Raw genomic sequence first — 16,885 nt, 5'->3', positions numbered from 1 at the left:
CGAGTGTATCTCTCTCCTAAAGTGATTCACAGACAGCAAGACAGCACAGGACCTTTTCAGAGAAATGGCAAGTAATGTCACAGTTGGCAACCAGGAATTTTTCATAACACGCACAGTTTATTGTCACTGTGTCAGTGTATATGTTTGCAAACACATGTTGATGTACATATGCAAGTGCTGTCCCTGTCCTTTATGCACCCACCCTTGTGGACACTCACCCCACTATCTGGACACCCCGCTGTCACTGCTGCGAGAAGTACATAAACAAAGTATTGCTACATCTTGAAAGTTGAAAAACCGAGTCCTCAGGCTGCTAAGTGTGCCCTTGAACAAGAGAGTGAGACTGTGAAGAGCCAGGAGCGAGACCAGAGCATATGGACCCTTCAAACCTCCCAGCCGCAGGCGCATCCTCCCTGCAAAACAAAGGGCTAAATTAACCACGATTAATTCAGCACGTGTAAGCCCTCACTCCGTCCCCGAGAGCAGCAGCTCCAAGCCGCGCGGCGAGGGAGCGGAAAAGGCGCTCCTCACTTTTCGGGGGATTCTGCCTTTTCGCCCCCCTTCGCTTCTGCTCGACGCGTTTCCAGTGACCGCCACCCGCCCCGCTGTCGGGCAGGGCCCCGGCAGCCGTGTGGGACCCATCGGGGCGGGACAGGGCGGCGGGAGGCGGGGAGGGACGTGGGGGGGGGGAGAACGCTACCGAAAGGCGAGGAGGGGAAAACGGAGAGAGGGGCGTGCGAGGGGCAGCGCCTCAGCCGCGGGGGATTAAAGGGCGCGGATACCTGCGGGGACCGGCCGGGAGGCCGGCGGGGAGAGGGAGAGGCAGGCCGGACGTCTCTCCGAGTAGAGAAGAGGTGGGGCGTCAGGGGGCGACCAGCAGCTCTTCGCCCGCGGCTGCCGGCGTCTCCCCGGCTGCGCCCGCCGCCACGCCATGTGGCCCCTGCTGGCTTTCTGCTGCTGCTGGGGGGGACTGTCGCTGTCCCTGTCGCTGTCGGCGCCTCAGGGCCGGGCGGGCGGCCAGCCGGGCGCCCTCCTCCGCGCCCCAACTTTCGCGTCGCCCTCCCTGGACGCGCTGCCGCTGCCCGACACGACGGAGAGCAAAGTGGAGAAGCTGGGGCGCGCCTTCAAGCGCCAGGTGCGGCGTCTGCGGGCGCGCAGCGGACGGCTGGAGCTGGTGTTCCTGGTGGACGAGTCGTCGAGCGTGGGTCCGGCCAACTTCCTCAGCGAGCTGCGCTTCGTCAAGAAGCTGCTCTCCGACTTCCCCGTGGTGCCCGCGGCCACGCGTGTCGCCATCGTCACCTTCTCCTCGCGCAGCAACGTGGTGCCACGCGTGGACTACATCTCGCGGCGGCGGCCGCAGCAGCACAAGTGCGCCCTGCTGGGACGCGAGATCCCCGCCATCGCCTACCGCGGCGGCGGCACCTACACCAAGGGCGCCTTCCAGCAGGCTGCGGTGAGACGGGGCGGGGTGCGGGGGTACGCGCTCAGCGGTGCGGTGCGCGGAGCGAGCGGCGGGGCCGTGAGGAGCAGCACCGCTGCGGTGCGGGGTGTGCTGTGGCAAGGCCAGGTGTCGGCATCAAGGGAAGGCGCGGCGGTGCGAGTCGCGGTAGTGCGCGGGGTGTTGGCGTGCGGTGTACGGTGTGCTGTGCTGTGCAGTGTGTGGTGTGGGAGTGGGGTTCTCTGCGTTGTTCGAGGCTGTTCTGCGACAAGGGGTCGCAGAATGATGGGGTATGATGGGGTGCGGAATGGCGTGCTGTGGGTCGTAGCATTGTCTGGTCAGAGCAATTAGTCACTACGTTCCTGTGCTGTCTGCACCTGCAACACCCATGTTTTCTGATGCCCTTGCAAACAAACGTGTGAAATTCGTTCTTTGAAGGGACGTGGAGCCCGTGTCTCAGTTTCAGAAGTGATACACGAGTCAAGTCTGGCATCTGAAATGCCTGCCTGGTTTCATAGCAGCGGGACTTGAGTGCCCGCTGACTGTCAGACCTACCTACCAGGTGTCTGTTTTAATTGCTGATGACTTACAAAGATCATCAACAATTAAGCTGTGTGGAGTATACCAGTAAGTAGGGGCATGTCCCCAGGAACATTTCCAGACAGCATAACACAGTCACTCGTCATGCTGTCATACCGATCCATAGCAGAAATTTGGTCTAGGCAGTCCCTGGACATGTGTTGGTCATACTGGGGAGGCTTCTCAGTTGATGGTCAAGGGACAGCCAGACTACCCAGGAAGCTTTTATTACAAGGCTAGGCCTGGCTCTTCCTTGTCACTTGGCCTTTGTGTTCAGAAACAGCCACCAAACCAAGTCTCATTTGCTATTTTTAATTTTTTTTTTTTTTTTTTTTTTTTTTTACTCTTAATTTCTGGTAGTGTCCTGTAGCTGAGCATTGGGTGCACTTGTCTTGAAACACTTACATATTCTCATTTGGAGCTGAGGAGTGAGATTGCAAGAGGTGCGTCACTGCTGGGCACACGAAGTTGGCAGAGATTATTCTCTTCTTCACTTTTGGCAGGAGAAAGCAAGTTCACTTAAAATGTGCTCAGAGCTGCACATGCCAAACCTGCTTTAGGAAAACACATCGCTGTATTAGATCTTCGACTGTGAAGCCATGTTTCAATATATATCCATCCCAGGGGTGTTGTGTGAAAAAGTTAATGATACAAGTTAAAAATAACCGTTAAAAACAAAATATAAGCTAAGAAATACCATCTGTCCTCTTCATACAAAATCTTGACTAATGATATCTTTAAAGTGGAATAAACAAAAAATCCCTTCAGAAACCTACAATTTAGTTTCTTGAGCCCAGCTAAACTTTGTGGCTGCAACAGCATGACTGTCATTTTACACTGTGTTCTTATAAGAATGTGGGAAGAAAAATATTCGCATGGTGACAGGGAAAATTAAGATAGAATGACAAGGTTAAATTCCGGTCTGTTTACTAGCTCTTGGTTAAAGATACTGTACTGTGGTTTTCTTTGGTATGATTTCTTCATGTCAGACAAATTAACATCTTCAGAGAATACTCTTCTTTTTAGACACTGTTCAGAAAATGACTTAAAAGTTTAAAATACTACTCTTGGAATAAATCTAGAAAGTTTTTAAAGTATAATAAAACTGCTGTTCCCTCTGTACTCTTAGACTGCTGCCTTAGGTTTTTAACTGTCCTTTGGTACAACCATAATTATTTCTTCTTTCACTTTTCTAAAACGTCTCTTTTTTGAATTGTTCTTTTTCTTTTACACTTTAGCTTGGAATTTCTTCTTCTTCTGACCAGAATTCTCTGCTACTTTTCCAAACTCAAAAGTATCTGCAAAGCATTACAAATTCTCTGGGACTGTATCACTTATGTGTTATAGTAATAGAAAATGAAGGAAAGTGCTTTGTTAGAACAAACCCAGCTCTTAAATCCTCCTGCAGCGCTCTTCTTTGGTAGGTCTCAAAGTCATTAATTTCCATCTGTGACAGTTCCACTGAAACCACAGAGGCAGAGAGATAAGTGAATTCTGCAAGGTCATCAGGGCCGTTAGTGTCTGACCTGGGAACATGAGTGAACAGGAGCAAGATTTACAGAGCAGTAGCTGTCTCCGAACATGTGGCAGCAAAACATCATCGTAAAAGCAGACCTGTTTGGTTTGACAAACTGTTGCACAACCACACAACGTCCATCTTCTTTGAAAACACAGCAGAGTTCTCCTTGACACTGCAGCTTTACATCCTCTCCAAAGCTGTCCTTATTAACTTTTGCCATGTAGACCACACTTTGGTGTTCCTACCCCGCCTAGTAAAGATAAATTCTATGTGATTCACAGAAGTATGCAGAATATACCACAAGAGACAGAATCCTGATGAGAATGGCTGAACTTCTATTGATGTTTGGGTTTGCCACCCTGTTTGTGATTTCGTGCCATGCTTGAGCTAGCAAGTGCTCATTTTTGGAGTCTTTCTTTTAAGGCACATGCAAACAGTCTTAGAAAGGGGAAGGAAACTGAGCTCATTAATTCAAAACTATTTGGCTTCAGTTTTTCACAGCATAAGTTGGTGGGACAGCACAAACTACATGCAGCTTATGTTAAGCAGATTGCTTATTGCGTTATGGAAAGCTACAGAGCTGTTGTGACAGCAAGAAAGAACCAAAGCAGAATTGAAAATACAAACAGGTTAAAGCAAGTGTTGTTCCTAATCCTTAAGGAATGCAACTAAAGCCAAAAGACCTCAGTGGTGAAATGTGTTGAGAGACCTATAGGCAAATCTATGGGAGCTTCTGATCCTGAGAGATAACCCTTGCTAGCAGGGCCCATTATGTTTTGTGGGAAGGATGTGCATTTGTTACCAGCTGGGCTTTGAAACAGAACTGAGGGGTCCGTCATGCAATTATGGGAGCTTAATGGGTTCTTGTTTTAGCAGCTGAGAGTCACAATTACATATATGCCAGCGTTGGTGTGCTATCTTTTTTGATGGACAGTTTAAACATCCTGAAGCTGCATTGGTTTTGGTGGTCTAAAATAAAATAGATGAAAATAAAAATTATTTAAACTACTCCACGTGGAAATGTGTTGATAAAAATGTATCTTCTAAAAAGAAGATAGTCTAATTTCTGTCTTTCAATGGAACTAAATGGGAACAATTTCTATTTGTAATTGAAGTGGAAGTTGTAGGTGTGCATTGCTGTTGAGCAGAAGTTAAAGATAGTACTCAGGCTCAGACAAGTAAATTGTAAAAAATCTGGCAAAGCGATAGCTGAGGGAGCCTTTGTGAGTTCTGTGTTATAGAAAGAATTATTGCATTAAAAAGGTAATTTTTTTTTGTTTGTGTAATTCTCTCCATTGAAGTCAGTATAGGCATAGGTATATGCAAGTGGAAGGTTTGTCACCTACAGAGTAAGGTGACACATTTCTGAGAATCTGGTGTTTGTATCTAATGTGATTTTGGGGGAGCATGACAAATGTCCAACCAGCATGTCAAATCCCATGCTCTGTGTTATAGTTAATAAATATTTAAAAAAATGTCCCCGAAAAGAATGTAAGCACATATCAGTTTAGGATAAACAGTTCTAATGCTTATTTAATGCTTGTTTAAATAAGTAATGGTGGCTTTGTTTCTTTTGTGACAAAAGCACAAGATGCAGCATTGTTACCCACTAGGAAAATTAGCTTTTATTTTCAATGCATTTTCAGATTCAGAATCTCATTTTCAAATTAAAATGAAAAGTTTATTGAAGCTAAAGAACTGAAAATTCTTTCTTACCATATACTTGGTTAAGTTTTTTTAATTTGAAAAAAAGTAATGCCCTCTCACTGAGAAGATGAACATTCAGAATCATGTCTATTGTCTGGTTATCAAGCATGTGTTTGTGGATTTCTATTCCTATGTTCTCTGCAAAATCTGCAGCTAATAATGAGAGAGTAGCAGATTCTAGGTTATCTTTGCCATCATGCTCTAAATATCTGAATATGGCTTTGGTCAGCTAGAGCTAACTGACTGGTTGACAGCATTTTTTACATGGCTTTGGAAGTCTATGTTTAATACGTGGTAGTAAAAAAAAATCAAAAAGTCAACTTATTTTACCTCTGTGGCACCTTTGCAATTTGCAGAGCTGGTAGTTAGGGATTACCAAACTGCAAGTAGTGTTCCTGTCAGCCATCACTGGTGTCAGCTCTAAGTGTCCAGTTTTAATCAGTGTGGTGGTGTGAAGAATACTGATCCTGGATACTCCAACCTTGCATGGGTTTTGTTCACAAGATTAATAAGGCAAGGTCAGAGGCAAGATACACATCTGCACATTGTTCATTGCCCTTAGACCAAGCCTGAAATATACCTACCTTTAGAAGTTTTTAAGTAGTTAATTTTTCTCTGACCTTTGGCCAGGACAGGCAAAAAGTGCTCTGTTTAGCATAATACCTGTGGCTGCCTAATCAGGATGAATACTTTCTTTAGTTGAAAACCTGTTCTTTGCAATTCTTCTGCTTGTGCTTACAAAATTGTGCCTTGTCTTTTGGTCTATTCAGAAACGTGTAATTTGGAAGCCTGGTGTAGATATTGCTACACAAAATAAAACAAATCTTGTGGATGTAATATCTGAACCAACAATACAATGAATGAAATATTTCACCACTATGGTATCTGGATGCTATCATCCTAAATGTTTCAGGAATAGAGATTCCTTTCTATGAGAAAACCATTTCATCTTGTCATCTCAGAGCCTTTTTTGGAAGGGTCAAACAGTAAGCCCCTTCTGATCCCCAATCCTTAAAGTTATGACCCTCACAGAGGAATCAGTCTTATTGTGTGCTTTACTTCAGAGATACTAAGACAAACCGGAAAAGCTGCTGAGTTACTTGTTCTGAGAGAAGGAATAAATTCACAGCATTAAAATTTTGAAGAAGTCAGGACAAAGTTGGTTCATTTTTAATTCATTTCCTCAGCTTATGAGAGGCCTTTAAAGTGAAATACATAATATTTAGCAGTAGTTCGTAACATAAGCCTCAGCATTAACTTCTGAATGTTTATTTTGCATGTTCTGTGATACATTTTTTACCCTTTGATCCCAATTCCATGTGCTACTGGAATCTGTGAGTCAGATTTTGCAGGTGAGGCTACATGTTTGTGATGCTAAGAATCTTCTGACTTTTCTAGGTGCAGAAATTAAAAGCACTCTTGCTTTCAGGAACAGGTTCTTTGTAGGACCAGGACCCTGCTTAACTTTTGGAACTGCTTACTTCTCTATGACATTAACACAATCCAAAACAAAAGCTCTTGTTAAAATTATAATACTCCCTCTGGTTCAAGATCTCACTGGCAGCCTCAACCAGGAAGATGAAGAGCCTCCTTGAATGTAAGCAGCAGCCTGTAGAGAGCTTTAATGTTCAGAGTCGTGCTGCTCTGCTAAGCACAGGCAGTATGAACAGTTAAGCAGAGATGGGTTTCTCTCCCAGGCACTCCCCCACACTCAGTTGGTCTGGGACATCTCTTATCAGTGATAACTTTGTGTTAGTGTCGCTCAATTCTAGCAGTCCTGGAGGAAAAAAAAAAAAAAGAAAAAAAAAGAAGAAAAAAAGTATTCGGATGATAATTGAGCAGTGACACCTGGCAGTAGATGGGCCAGGTCATGAATTGTGTTTGTCCTTTTGGAACTAATTATTCAGTTCAGCTTCTCTTCTTTTCCCCTGCTTATTTAAAGTAATAAATGTTTAAGGCAAACACAAAAGAAACAAATATTTGGCAGATGTATTAGTCAATAGTGATGTGACTGCTTGATCTGAAAATACATGAAAATCAGTTACGTATTTAGTAAAGTATTTTTGAGTCCCCATTCTTATTATTAGCAGAAGCCTGGAGCAGTACTAAAGAAATCAAATAACATCTTTGTTATTTTAATGATGGAAACTGCTCACAGACAAGAAGACTAGGATTTTTCATTTTTTAAATCAAACTGAGATCTATTAGCAAGTGATACGTTGAGTGCAATATGGCAGCATATAAAGGCCTCCAGCAACTTTGCCAAGTCTTGATAAAGTTGTGAAAAGTTATCAAGAGCTCAGAAAATGTCCATGTACATAACAGTGCCTGTTTTTTAATGACCTGTTTAGAAGACCTCAGAATGATAGAAGATGAAGGGTATGCATGTTAGTTGCTTCCTGGAAACTAGGTGCATTCTGTTCTTTCTAGTTCAGGGCTCAAAACTGCAAGCCACACAATTTCAAATCACCAGATCCAACAGTCCTAACACAACTGTGTGAGTCAAAATTCTGTGTAATAACTCCTGTCATTGTAGAGCCAGTGACGGTTTTGGGTTGTTTAGGCTTTTGTTCTGGTTGCTCAGGACTGTGCCTAAAGTCCTAAAGTATATTCAAATTGGTGTTTGAATATACTCAGGGATGGAGAACCCACAAACCTTTTGGGAAACCTGTTTCAGTGGTTGATTACTCTTGTAGCAGAAATATTGCTTCCTCTCTCTAAGAGGAATGTTGGTATTTAAATATGTGCTTCTTGCCTCATCCTACCAATTAAAAGGTTCTGTATACATCTTTTTTACTCCCTCCCTTCATAAAGTATTTATATAATATGCATGAATAAGAGGACCTTAAACCTTCTTTTCCCCCATCTGAACATTACTAGATCTGTCAGTCTTTACTCAGATGTCATGTCAGTCCATTTCCTGGCCATGAACTTGCCTGGCTTTTCCACCTGTATGGATGAAAGCACCTTGCCTGTGCTTTCATCCATACAGTGGGGCTGTCTGACATAGTTGTGAGATTTCCTCAGATCATGCCTTCTAGTTACTGAAAGAACTATTTAAGTATTATAAATATCCAGGTTATTTCTATAGATACATGTTTTCTCTGAGTTAAGATTGCATTTCTTGCTAGGGAAACTAGGGAAACTTTAATATTAGTTAGTTTCTTCTAGATAGGTAACAGCTCAGTTCTCTAGGGCCTGTGTTGCAGTGCAGAGAAGAGTGGGAAAAACTAGAAGCCAAAACCTCTAACTGTGGAATAACTTTTAGTTCATTTTTTGTAATCTAAAGAGGGGATAAGATTCATTCATTTTGAGCAGTGAAAAGAGCAATGTATAGTGACTGAAAGAAAATATGGTGAAATCACCATATTTGCTATTTTAGAGAGGGAGCTCAGGAGGTATAGCCAAAATCAATGTAGACAAAAATCAATAAAATAAAATTCCTTAGCACCAATGTAATGCTAAGAAGCAGGCTTTCTTTATTTGGTTGGATGCATGAGGGGATATCTCCTCTGAAATATCTTGCCTGCTGAGTGCAGAAAAAGCTCCTGTATTTTACATACATATTCATAGATTTTCCCAGGAAAAAAACCATACATATGATAATGATTTTCCCAAAGGCATTACCTTACATTCCCTTCCCTCTGTTCATGCTTTCTGTCCTGGGAGACTGGTGATCCCTGGCGATGGGCAACCCCAAAGTTATGGTGGCAACCCCAAAGACTGCCTGGTGCACTTGTAAAAGCTTGCAGAATTGGGCTGGGCTGCTTTCCAGATCTTCTTCCTACAGAATCAGCATTGCTTGGTTCCATAGGCCAGTGGTTTTTGAAGAACAAGTGCTTAACAGGTGCAAACAATTCTTCACCTGGCAACAGTTTCCTGATGAAGGGGAACTGCAGTTGTCACACTCTAGCTTTGCATTACTCTTGGGAGATGACCAGATTCCTCAGGAGTGCTCTGGATTCAGTGATAAAATGTCTCAGCTTCGCCAAAAGCTATGCTTGATCACAGTACTTTTCTTCTTTTTTTTTTTTCTTTATAGAATATTTATTTATGTAAAATCTCTTGTCAGATTTGGACATTTTTACCTGGGGGAAAGGTGAAAGCAAAGAAACCTTGGAACAGAAGTTGAGCTTGGCAAAGATATTTAGCACTGCCATTTCTCTTTGTGAATGAAATACCAATCTGCTTCTGAAGCCACCTATGATAAAACAGGATGTACTGTTTTATTATTGTTCTGAATATATGGACCAAATCTATGCAGCGTTTTTTGTAATAAACTAACATTTATTCATTTTAATATAGGCCTAATAACAAATATGTTTCAATATGGATAAATTGACTCTATAATATTTAAAAACGAAATTATTCCTTTTATATTGAATAAGTGATTGTATAGAAAAAATAATAATTTCATTCTATTTAGAGCTCACCCTCTGGTGTGTATGTTTTACATCATTCCTAAAGTGAAAAAGAAATCCAGTGTAAGTGGTCTTTTGAGCTAGAACAGCTGAATGGCTCTCTGGTGGAAAGCTTTCTGGTTTGCTTCTGAGATGCAGTAGCAGTTTTTCCTGATCTATAAGAGATAATATTTGCTTTGTAGTGTTTTTCATGCAAAGTGAATGTTGGATACTGTTATTTTGAGAGTTAGGCTCTAGCTTGAATATTTTAAGGCAAGCTTCTCCTGGACTGTGTGAGGTTATAGCTGGCTTGGTCTGTAGAATGAGAGAGGGTAACCCATTTCAGTTTGTTTCCCTCTAGATAGATATATCAATATTCAATTCTGTACAATCAGAATCTTCTTTAAAATTAAAAGAGAGAGTAAGGGCAGGAATCAGGCCCTAGATCATATGTTTATGGATTACATGCAGAAGATGTAGTTAAGACAGTAACTCTGTCAGAGAACATCACAACATCATTGCTGTGGCTGTCAAGTGACTGAAGAAGTCAAAGAAGTCTTTGCCCTTCAATACTGCTAATCTCCTAATTTTGTTTTACAAACTCCACATTAATGTTAAAAATGCAGAAGTTAGAATTTATCTGGTTTTGTGACTGTACTGATAGGATTTAATTTTCCATTACAGTAGAGACTTTTTGGAGGAGGATTTTGTATGATAACTTTTTGTTGCACAAGACTTCATATTTTAATTCTAAGGACTTTTATTGGCACCAAAAATTGGTTAGACTGCCAAATATTTGTACACACCAAACAGTCACTGAACACAATACAGATGGTAATAACTTTTTGCTAATGTGAAAAGAATGTTTTATTTAAAATCTGGGAGGATTACTGAAACTGACTGATCTACTACTTCTCTGAAGGAAGTGTAGACAAGAAGCTAGTTTCTGAAATGGTAAAAGACTAGGTATTTCTAGTGGCCCCGTGAATTTCTATTCAATCATCAATAGCACTAGTTGTTTTGTTTGTACTTATCCCCTATAAATTTACAGTATTTTTATCAAATGAGCTAAATTCTCAATTTAACAGGCCATTCAGCCCTGTAATTTGAGTTATTATAGCTGGCGCTCAGTTTCATTTGATGGTAAAATCAGAAGCAGATGTGGATATTCATGTCAAAGAAACAGGTTCTCAGAATCCTTTAAAATTACTTGTACCATTTAGAGGACCTTTAAACTGTATTTATTGAAGAACCTGACGATTTATGAAGGGACTGCAAAGCCTTGTCATGAAAAAAAAATCACCTTTATGTAGATACAGTCAATTAAGTTGGCAGGGGCTGATGAACAATCTCTGCATGTACTTACAAATTTTGTAAGGGGTTGAACAAACATTTTAAAACATATGAACTTTCTCTTTGGGGAAAAACAGCCTCAAAACAGCTTTCTGGACAGGGAGAGAGGTTACTCAGAACAGAGGGATGTAAGTCAGGGTTAGAGAAAACAATTATGTGAAATGCTTTACAAATATGGCAGAGAAGAGGAATGGAGATTGACACTTGGATTGTCAGCTGCAATGACAGGCTGGTGGCCTATCCTGTTGTTCTCACAAAAAACCCAAAATACTTGGACCAAAATAAGTGGACCAACAGACATACACAAATTGTTTTAAAATAGACTTTTGTCTTCTTTCCCACCTCTTCCTTGCCCCCCTCCATGCTGAATGTTTCTTTCCCTCATTGTTGTTTTCCTCTGTTTTTATGCAGCGGGGATTCTGTGTCTAGAGTTACAGCTGCAAGACATGAGGGCCAAGTGGTCAGTCGCTGTGTTTTGTTTTGATTTCTAGGGGCAATATGTAGCAATCTTGTCTGTTTGTCTGTCTGTTTCTCTACTCAGATTCCCTGGTGCCTGAATATTCAAGTCTTCTGGGCAGCAGGAAGACATCTTCATGCTCTCTTACCTGTTGGCTCAGTCTGTGCCTGGGCAACAGAAGTACCATCTTGAAGAGGTGGTTGCCCTTTGAGATGCAGAGGGCTGAAAAGATGTTGGGCTCTTGCCTTATCTGAGGGTCATGTAGCCAAGGCATGTTTTCCTCTCAAAAACAAACAGTCATTTGTTCCTCAGAGATGGTCTTTTACTGATGCTTTCCACTTACTCAAACCAGCATCTTTTGAAAGGTCTTGCTAAGCAATTTTTCATGGAACCAGGCAGTTTCTTGATTACATGGAAATTCATGGAGGGTTTGTGTTTCAGGAGTTTCAGAGGGCATTTGTAGCAGTCTAATTTTGTAAAATAAAAATCCCTGCTTATTTCCTAGTCAGAATTAAATAGTCCTTAGATATCTGTAGTCCTGTCCAGACTACTGGGGCTGAAGCTCATTTGTTCACTGGCCATGAAGACATGTCTCTGTGTTTAGGGAAAATGTGGAAGTTTGATTGCTGCTGATTATGAGCATTCTTCACTCCTGAAGAACCAGGGTGATGTGGAATGCTGTCCATTACCTTAATCTGCAAAGTGCGTGAAGCTTTTTCTTATGCACTGAGGGAAACAGTACTGAAGGATGTTGTCATTATATTGCAAAACTCTCATACCTTCTCGGTGGTTTCTCATGGGCAGCTCCTCACAGCACTGACTCCTTTGCAGTTCATCCATGTACAACTTTATAAGACAACTCACAAGAATAAGTTAAAGGCTATATATTAGGGTAGTAACAAATCAACAGTTACATAATTTTATCAATAGGTATATGACTTGAACAACATTGATGCAGTATCTGTTAAGTGTATTTATGCTTATAGAATATAAACTTTCACTTATGCCCAAAGATTAATAGTTGCAATTCACAAACAAAATGCACATGTTTCATCAGCAAGTGAATACACCATACTGAATGACAGAGGTACTCTGTCCCCAGCTCCAACTGCTGTTTTAATAATTCTCTTCTTCCTTTTACAGTTCTTTGTTGTATTAGTTGGCCACTGCAAGCCTGTCTTGCCCTGCTCTGTTTTCCATGTTGATGAAACAATCTGTTCTTCTCTTGATGTGTCATTTTCCATAGTGTCCCCAGTGCCTCACCTGTACTCCAGGTGTTGAAATCTGTCAGGTCCAGACCAGGCAGCATCCCCTGCTGCTCTCCATCTCCGGCTGCACCTCACCCTACAGCCCAATCCCGAATCACATCAGGTCACTGTGGAGATGGCCACTATACAGTTTAGAAGGCTTCTCTTACATGTTTTCTGTGCAGCTTGATTCTGCCTCTCAGAGCTCTGTGTTACAGCTTGTGTCCTGTTGCACTCACTGCCATTCTGGGGGAACCTGGCACCATCCTGGGTCTCTGCTGGACTCAGCCATACCTTAGCAGAGGGGTGCAGGGCTGGCTCCAACACACCGAATAAGTAAAGCGTGTAGCATCTGCCCTTTGTATCCAGCACCCTTCTTCTTGGGGGTGGTGTCTCATACATCATCCAGACTTCTAGCTCTGAGGTCTGCCTTTTTTTCTTTCAGGTTCAGGTCCTCCTGGCTATAACTCATCTGGATTTTTAGGCTCCCAGGCTCTTGGTCCGCCTGCTCAGCTCCTAAGCTCCACCATCTTATTTCTCTTAGGTCTGCAGTCATCTTCCTGAATCACTTTGGGATCACATTGCTTATTATTTAACTCCTTTTTCCCAAACCACCACAGTATCACCTCCTTACTGCTTTCTCTACAGTTCTCTTCCCAAATCACCACGGGATCACATTGGACTCACCAGTTGTTGTCCTCTTATTGCAAAAGTTCCGTACCTTCTCAATAATTTCTCCTGGGCAGCTCCTCACAGCACTGCCTCCTCCACAGCACAGCCAACAAACTCCGTCTCTCTTCCCAGCTAACTAACCCACTCTTCTGTATCACTCTTCTTATTGGACACAGCTGTGGCCTGTTAAGGGCAGGCCTGTTCCTAATCTTTGGCGATTAGTACAGCTGCAACTCCTCAGGTGTGAGACTACCTTCTACACTATCTTTATTTTCTTACATTCTATCCCTCCACAGAAGGACACTACAGAAATTGCCATCATTCCAAAATTAAGCTTTGTTCCCCCTTCTGTACACAAGTGGAAATAATAATCTGCTAGAGCAATCTGCCTGTAGGTGGGAACTTCAGAGAACAGCACTGGCAATCTCCATAATGTCTCTTAACCCTATCTAAGCTGTGGTTTCTTCCCCAGTTACACACATTCCGCAACTTGCGTGTATTGGGGCATATTTTTCCACCTTTATTATGTAATTTGCAGATTTAATGTTCTTTTTTCAAGGATCAGAGATGCTACAGTTGCCAAAACCAAGTAAGTATGGATGGAACATATGTTTTCCTCATCCTGTTTTTCAAAAAAGGGCCATTTTTACTAAAATAGCTTTAGACAAACATCCTGAGTGGAGAATATCAGCCTGACTATTTAAGAAGTTGGATAGAAGCTTAAGTTGTTTATATTCTGTTTTAAAATAGCACAGTTAATGGTAAATATGTTAATTATAAATAACATTACTGTCTCTGTCTCCAGTCATTTGTATTAGAGCATCAGTTTCAGAATGCATTTTGAACTTAGGCATTTTTACATTTTTCTTATGGTTTGTCTTCATGTTGCCCTTTATCTTGTCTTTTTCTTCCTGATTCTTTTCATTCCAGTTTCCCACTTCATTCTGTTTTCCTACTTCATTCTGGTTTTCCACTTATAACTTAAGCAATATGAGGAACAATAAGTTTGATTTGTGAAGGGTATTTTTGACTGCAAGAGAATCTGGTTTCACTCCCTTTGGGTTTTGCAAACAAGGAGTAATAAAATCAAGCCCAACAGCAAAATATTGCTTGGCAGTCTCTCAGACCACTGAGTGCCAATGGTATGTGCTTTGATTTATGGTGTGTGTGCTTATTTTTGCATAGTATCTACCTGAAATCAGAGAACTGACAAATCAAAATCCAATTGTTCTGAAATGTGGCCTGGTTTACTGAGAAGTCATATAAAAACTCTGTAGGTTATTTTGGCTGGCCTAGTTAGTGACGTTTTGGATCAGCTGAAAGCCAGATGATTTTACTTCATGAGACTTATATAAAGATTTTGTAATAAAACAGCTCAGTTTGGTTGATCTCTGGTTCTGGAATTTGTGCTTGTTAAGGGTGTCTTAATCACATTTACCTCCCTGTCATACAATGACATGTCTTTTGGAGTATCATTTAAAGGTCAGTTAAATGTGGTCTTTTGCATTAGTTGTAGCATGGTACAATCTATTATTGAAATAAACATGGGCATAATATGCCTGCTGCCAAATTGGAAGTCTGCATCTAATTCTTTCTACGTAAGTTCCCAGAGGATGGAGAAAATATATCTTCACAGTCTCCTACTTTATGGTTGGGGACAGCACTGGCCATGATTAGGAAGACTGGTTGGAAGACTGAAATGGGCAGGAATGTGTGGAGCTTGTTCTCACTCAGGCAGTTGTGAGCAGTATCATACATACTTGTGTGAAATATTAGGAAGAGGGAACAGCAGAGTAGAAGGAACTACAGGCATTTTTTAGGCCATGATGGACAATCCAACGTGATCTTGGCAAACTGCTGTAAGGGAGGAAATCATCATTCAGCTGAGACAAATGGGGAATTTTATGCTGAATTTAAAATAACCAGCAGTCCAAATATTTGTTTTGAGAAGACTTTCAATAAATCAGTAGTAGGGTTTGCAGTTTGGTGGATCGAAACATAATATTGCATTAAAATATGTTAGAGTGTATTTTGGGTCTTGAACTAAATTTTTAATGTTTGTATCAGCTATTTAAACTTCAGTCTGAACAAAGTCACTTAAGCTCTCCTCAGAATCGTTGTGAATCTGATGCATGGGTGACTTAATCAATCAACATGAAAAGTGTCTTATTTCTTATCATGTCCTGATTTCTGTGTTTGTGTAAACTGTGACCACCTGAAGTGTGACTCAGTGATTGGCATTGATCATCCACAGGCTCTACGCACTGTTTGACCTTTGTCATAGTGGGTGATCTTGCAAGGGCCTTATTAGCTGTATAATTAAAAGGAGTCATACAATGGAGGAAGTAGTGTACCAATCTACCACTGTCAGCTTTTCACTGAGGTGTGCAATTTCATCTTCTCTTCCAGCAAATATTACGGCATGCCCGTGGAAACGCTACAAAAGTGATATTTCTCATTACTGATGGCTATTCCAATGGGGGAGACCCAAGACCCATTGCAGCATCCTTGCGAGAACTTGGAGTGGAGATCTTTACCTTTGGGATATGGCAGGGGAATATCCGAGAACTGAATGATATGGCATCCCACCCAAAAGAAGATCACTGCTATCTTCTTCACAGTTTTACTGAGTTTGAAGCTCTAGCACGAAGAGCTCTTCATGAAGGTAATGTCCTAACCTCAGAAATCTACAGGGAGCAGAGAGGTCTGAATAGAAAGCCCTCCAGTACTGTCTGGCATATACACTTCATGTAGTGTTGATTCTCTTTTTATTTTTCTCCTACTTTCTAGCAGAGGTGTTTGTCCCTCTGTTAAAAGGATATACTTTATTTGGCTTAATTCATCACCAACAGGATGTGAGAAAAACTCTCCTTACTGATGTGTGTACATGCTTAGATCCATTCAGATCTTCTTTTTGTCTATGAAGAACAGGCTGTGCTCTTGGTCCAATGTATCTTGTGCTTGAACAGGTGAACCTCGTAGTCAGGTACAAGAGGTACCAAGTGTACACTTTAGAACTAGACTTAATACCTTTAGGGTGTCTCACACAGCAACAACAGCCTGTTCAGAACCAATCTAGATCCCTCTGTGCAAGAGTCAATACTATTTGTGTTTATGATCTTGTACATGCAGTAAAACTGGAAAGAGAAAGAGGTGGAAAGAGAGTTTGGACTGTGATTCCTCTTTTAATCTACTATATTCTAAAATAAAAGTTCTTTTTGAAATATAGGGTAGGTTTAAACAAGCAAGTGAGAACACACAATTAAACATTTGTTTGACAAAGCTGCTTGATTGAGGCTTAGAACATGCATCAGACTAGCCATTTCAATTTATTTGCTATAATTTTTAAAAACATACTGCTTGAAAATAATGATGTAAAATAAGATTTTCTGGTGTTTTGTTGCCAGCCTGTTTGTTCCAGGTAAGGTTGGATTGGTCAATGTGAATGTGCTGAAGTTTTTTAGTTTATAATATGACCAAACGGTTTTACGTACCATGATCAAATGTTCTTCT

The 16,885-nt window shown here is 41.4% G+C and overlaps 1 protein-coding gene across 3 annotated transcripts in view; it reads left to right on the top strand.

Annotated features, from left to right (window-relative positions):
* The first annotated feature begins 916 nt into the window (after positions 1–916).
* SVEP1 (sushi, von Willebrand factor type A, EGF and pentraxin domain containing 1) overlaps positions 917–16,885 on the top strand; it is a 128,080-nt gene continuing 112,111 nt past the window's right edge. For all 3 annotated transcript variants that reach the window (XM_050987141.1, XM_050987140.1, XM_050987139.1), the window contains exons 1-2: positions 917–1,453; positions 15,782–16,037. In XM_050987141.1, the coding sequence (XP_050843098.1) occupies positions 932–1,453; positions 15,782–16,037 (778 nt within the window). In that variant the 5' untranslated portion in view covers positions 917–931. The remainder of the gene's footprint in view (positions 1,454–15,781; positions 16,038–16,885) is intronic.

The sequence above is a fragment of the Serinus canaria genome, chromosome Z (genome assembly GCF_022539315.1).
Source record: "Serinus canaria isolate serCan28SL12 chromosome Z, serCan2020, whole genome shotgun sequence".
Taxonomy (NCBI): domain Eukaryota; kingdom Metazoa; phylum Chordata; class Aves; order Passeriformes; family Fringillidae; genus Serinus; species Serinus canaria.
This window is presented reverse-complemented; position numbering and strand designations above follow the sequence as displayed.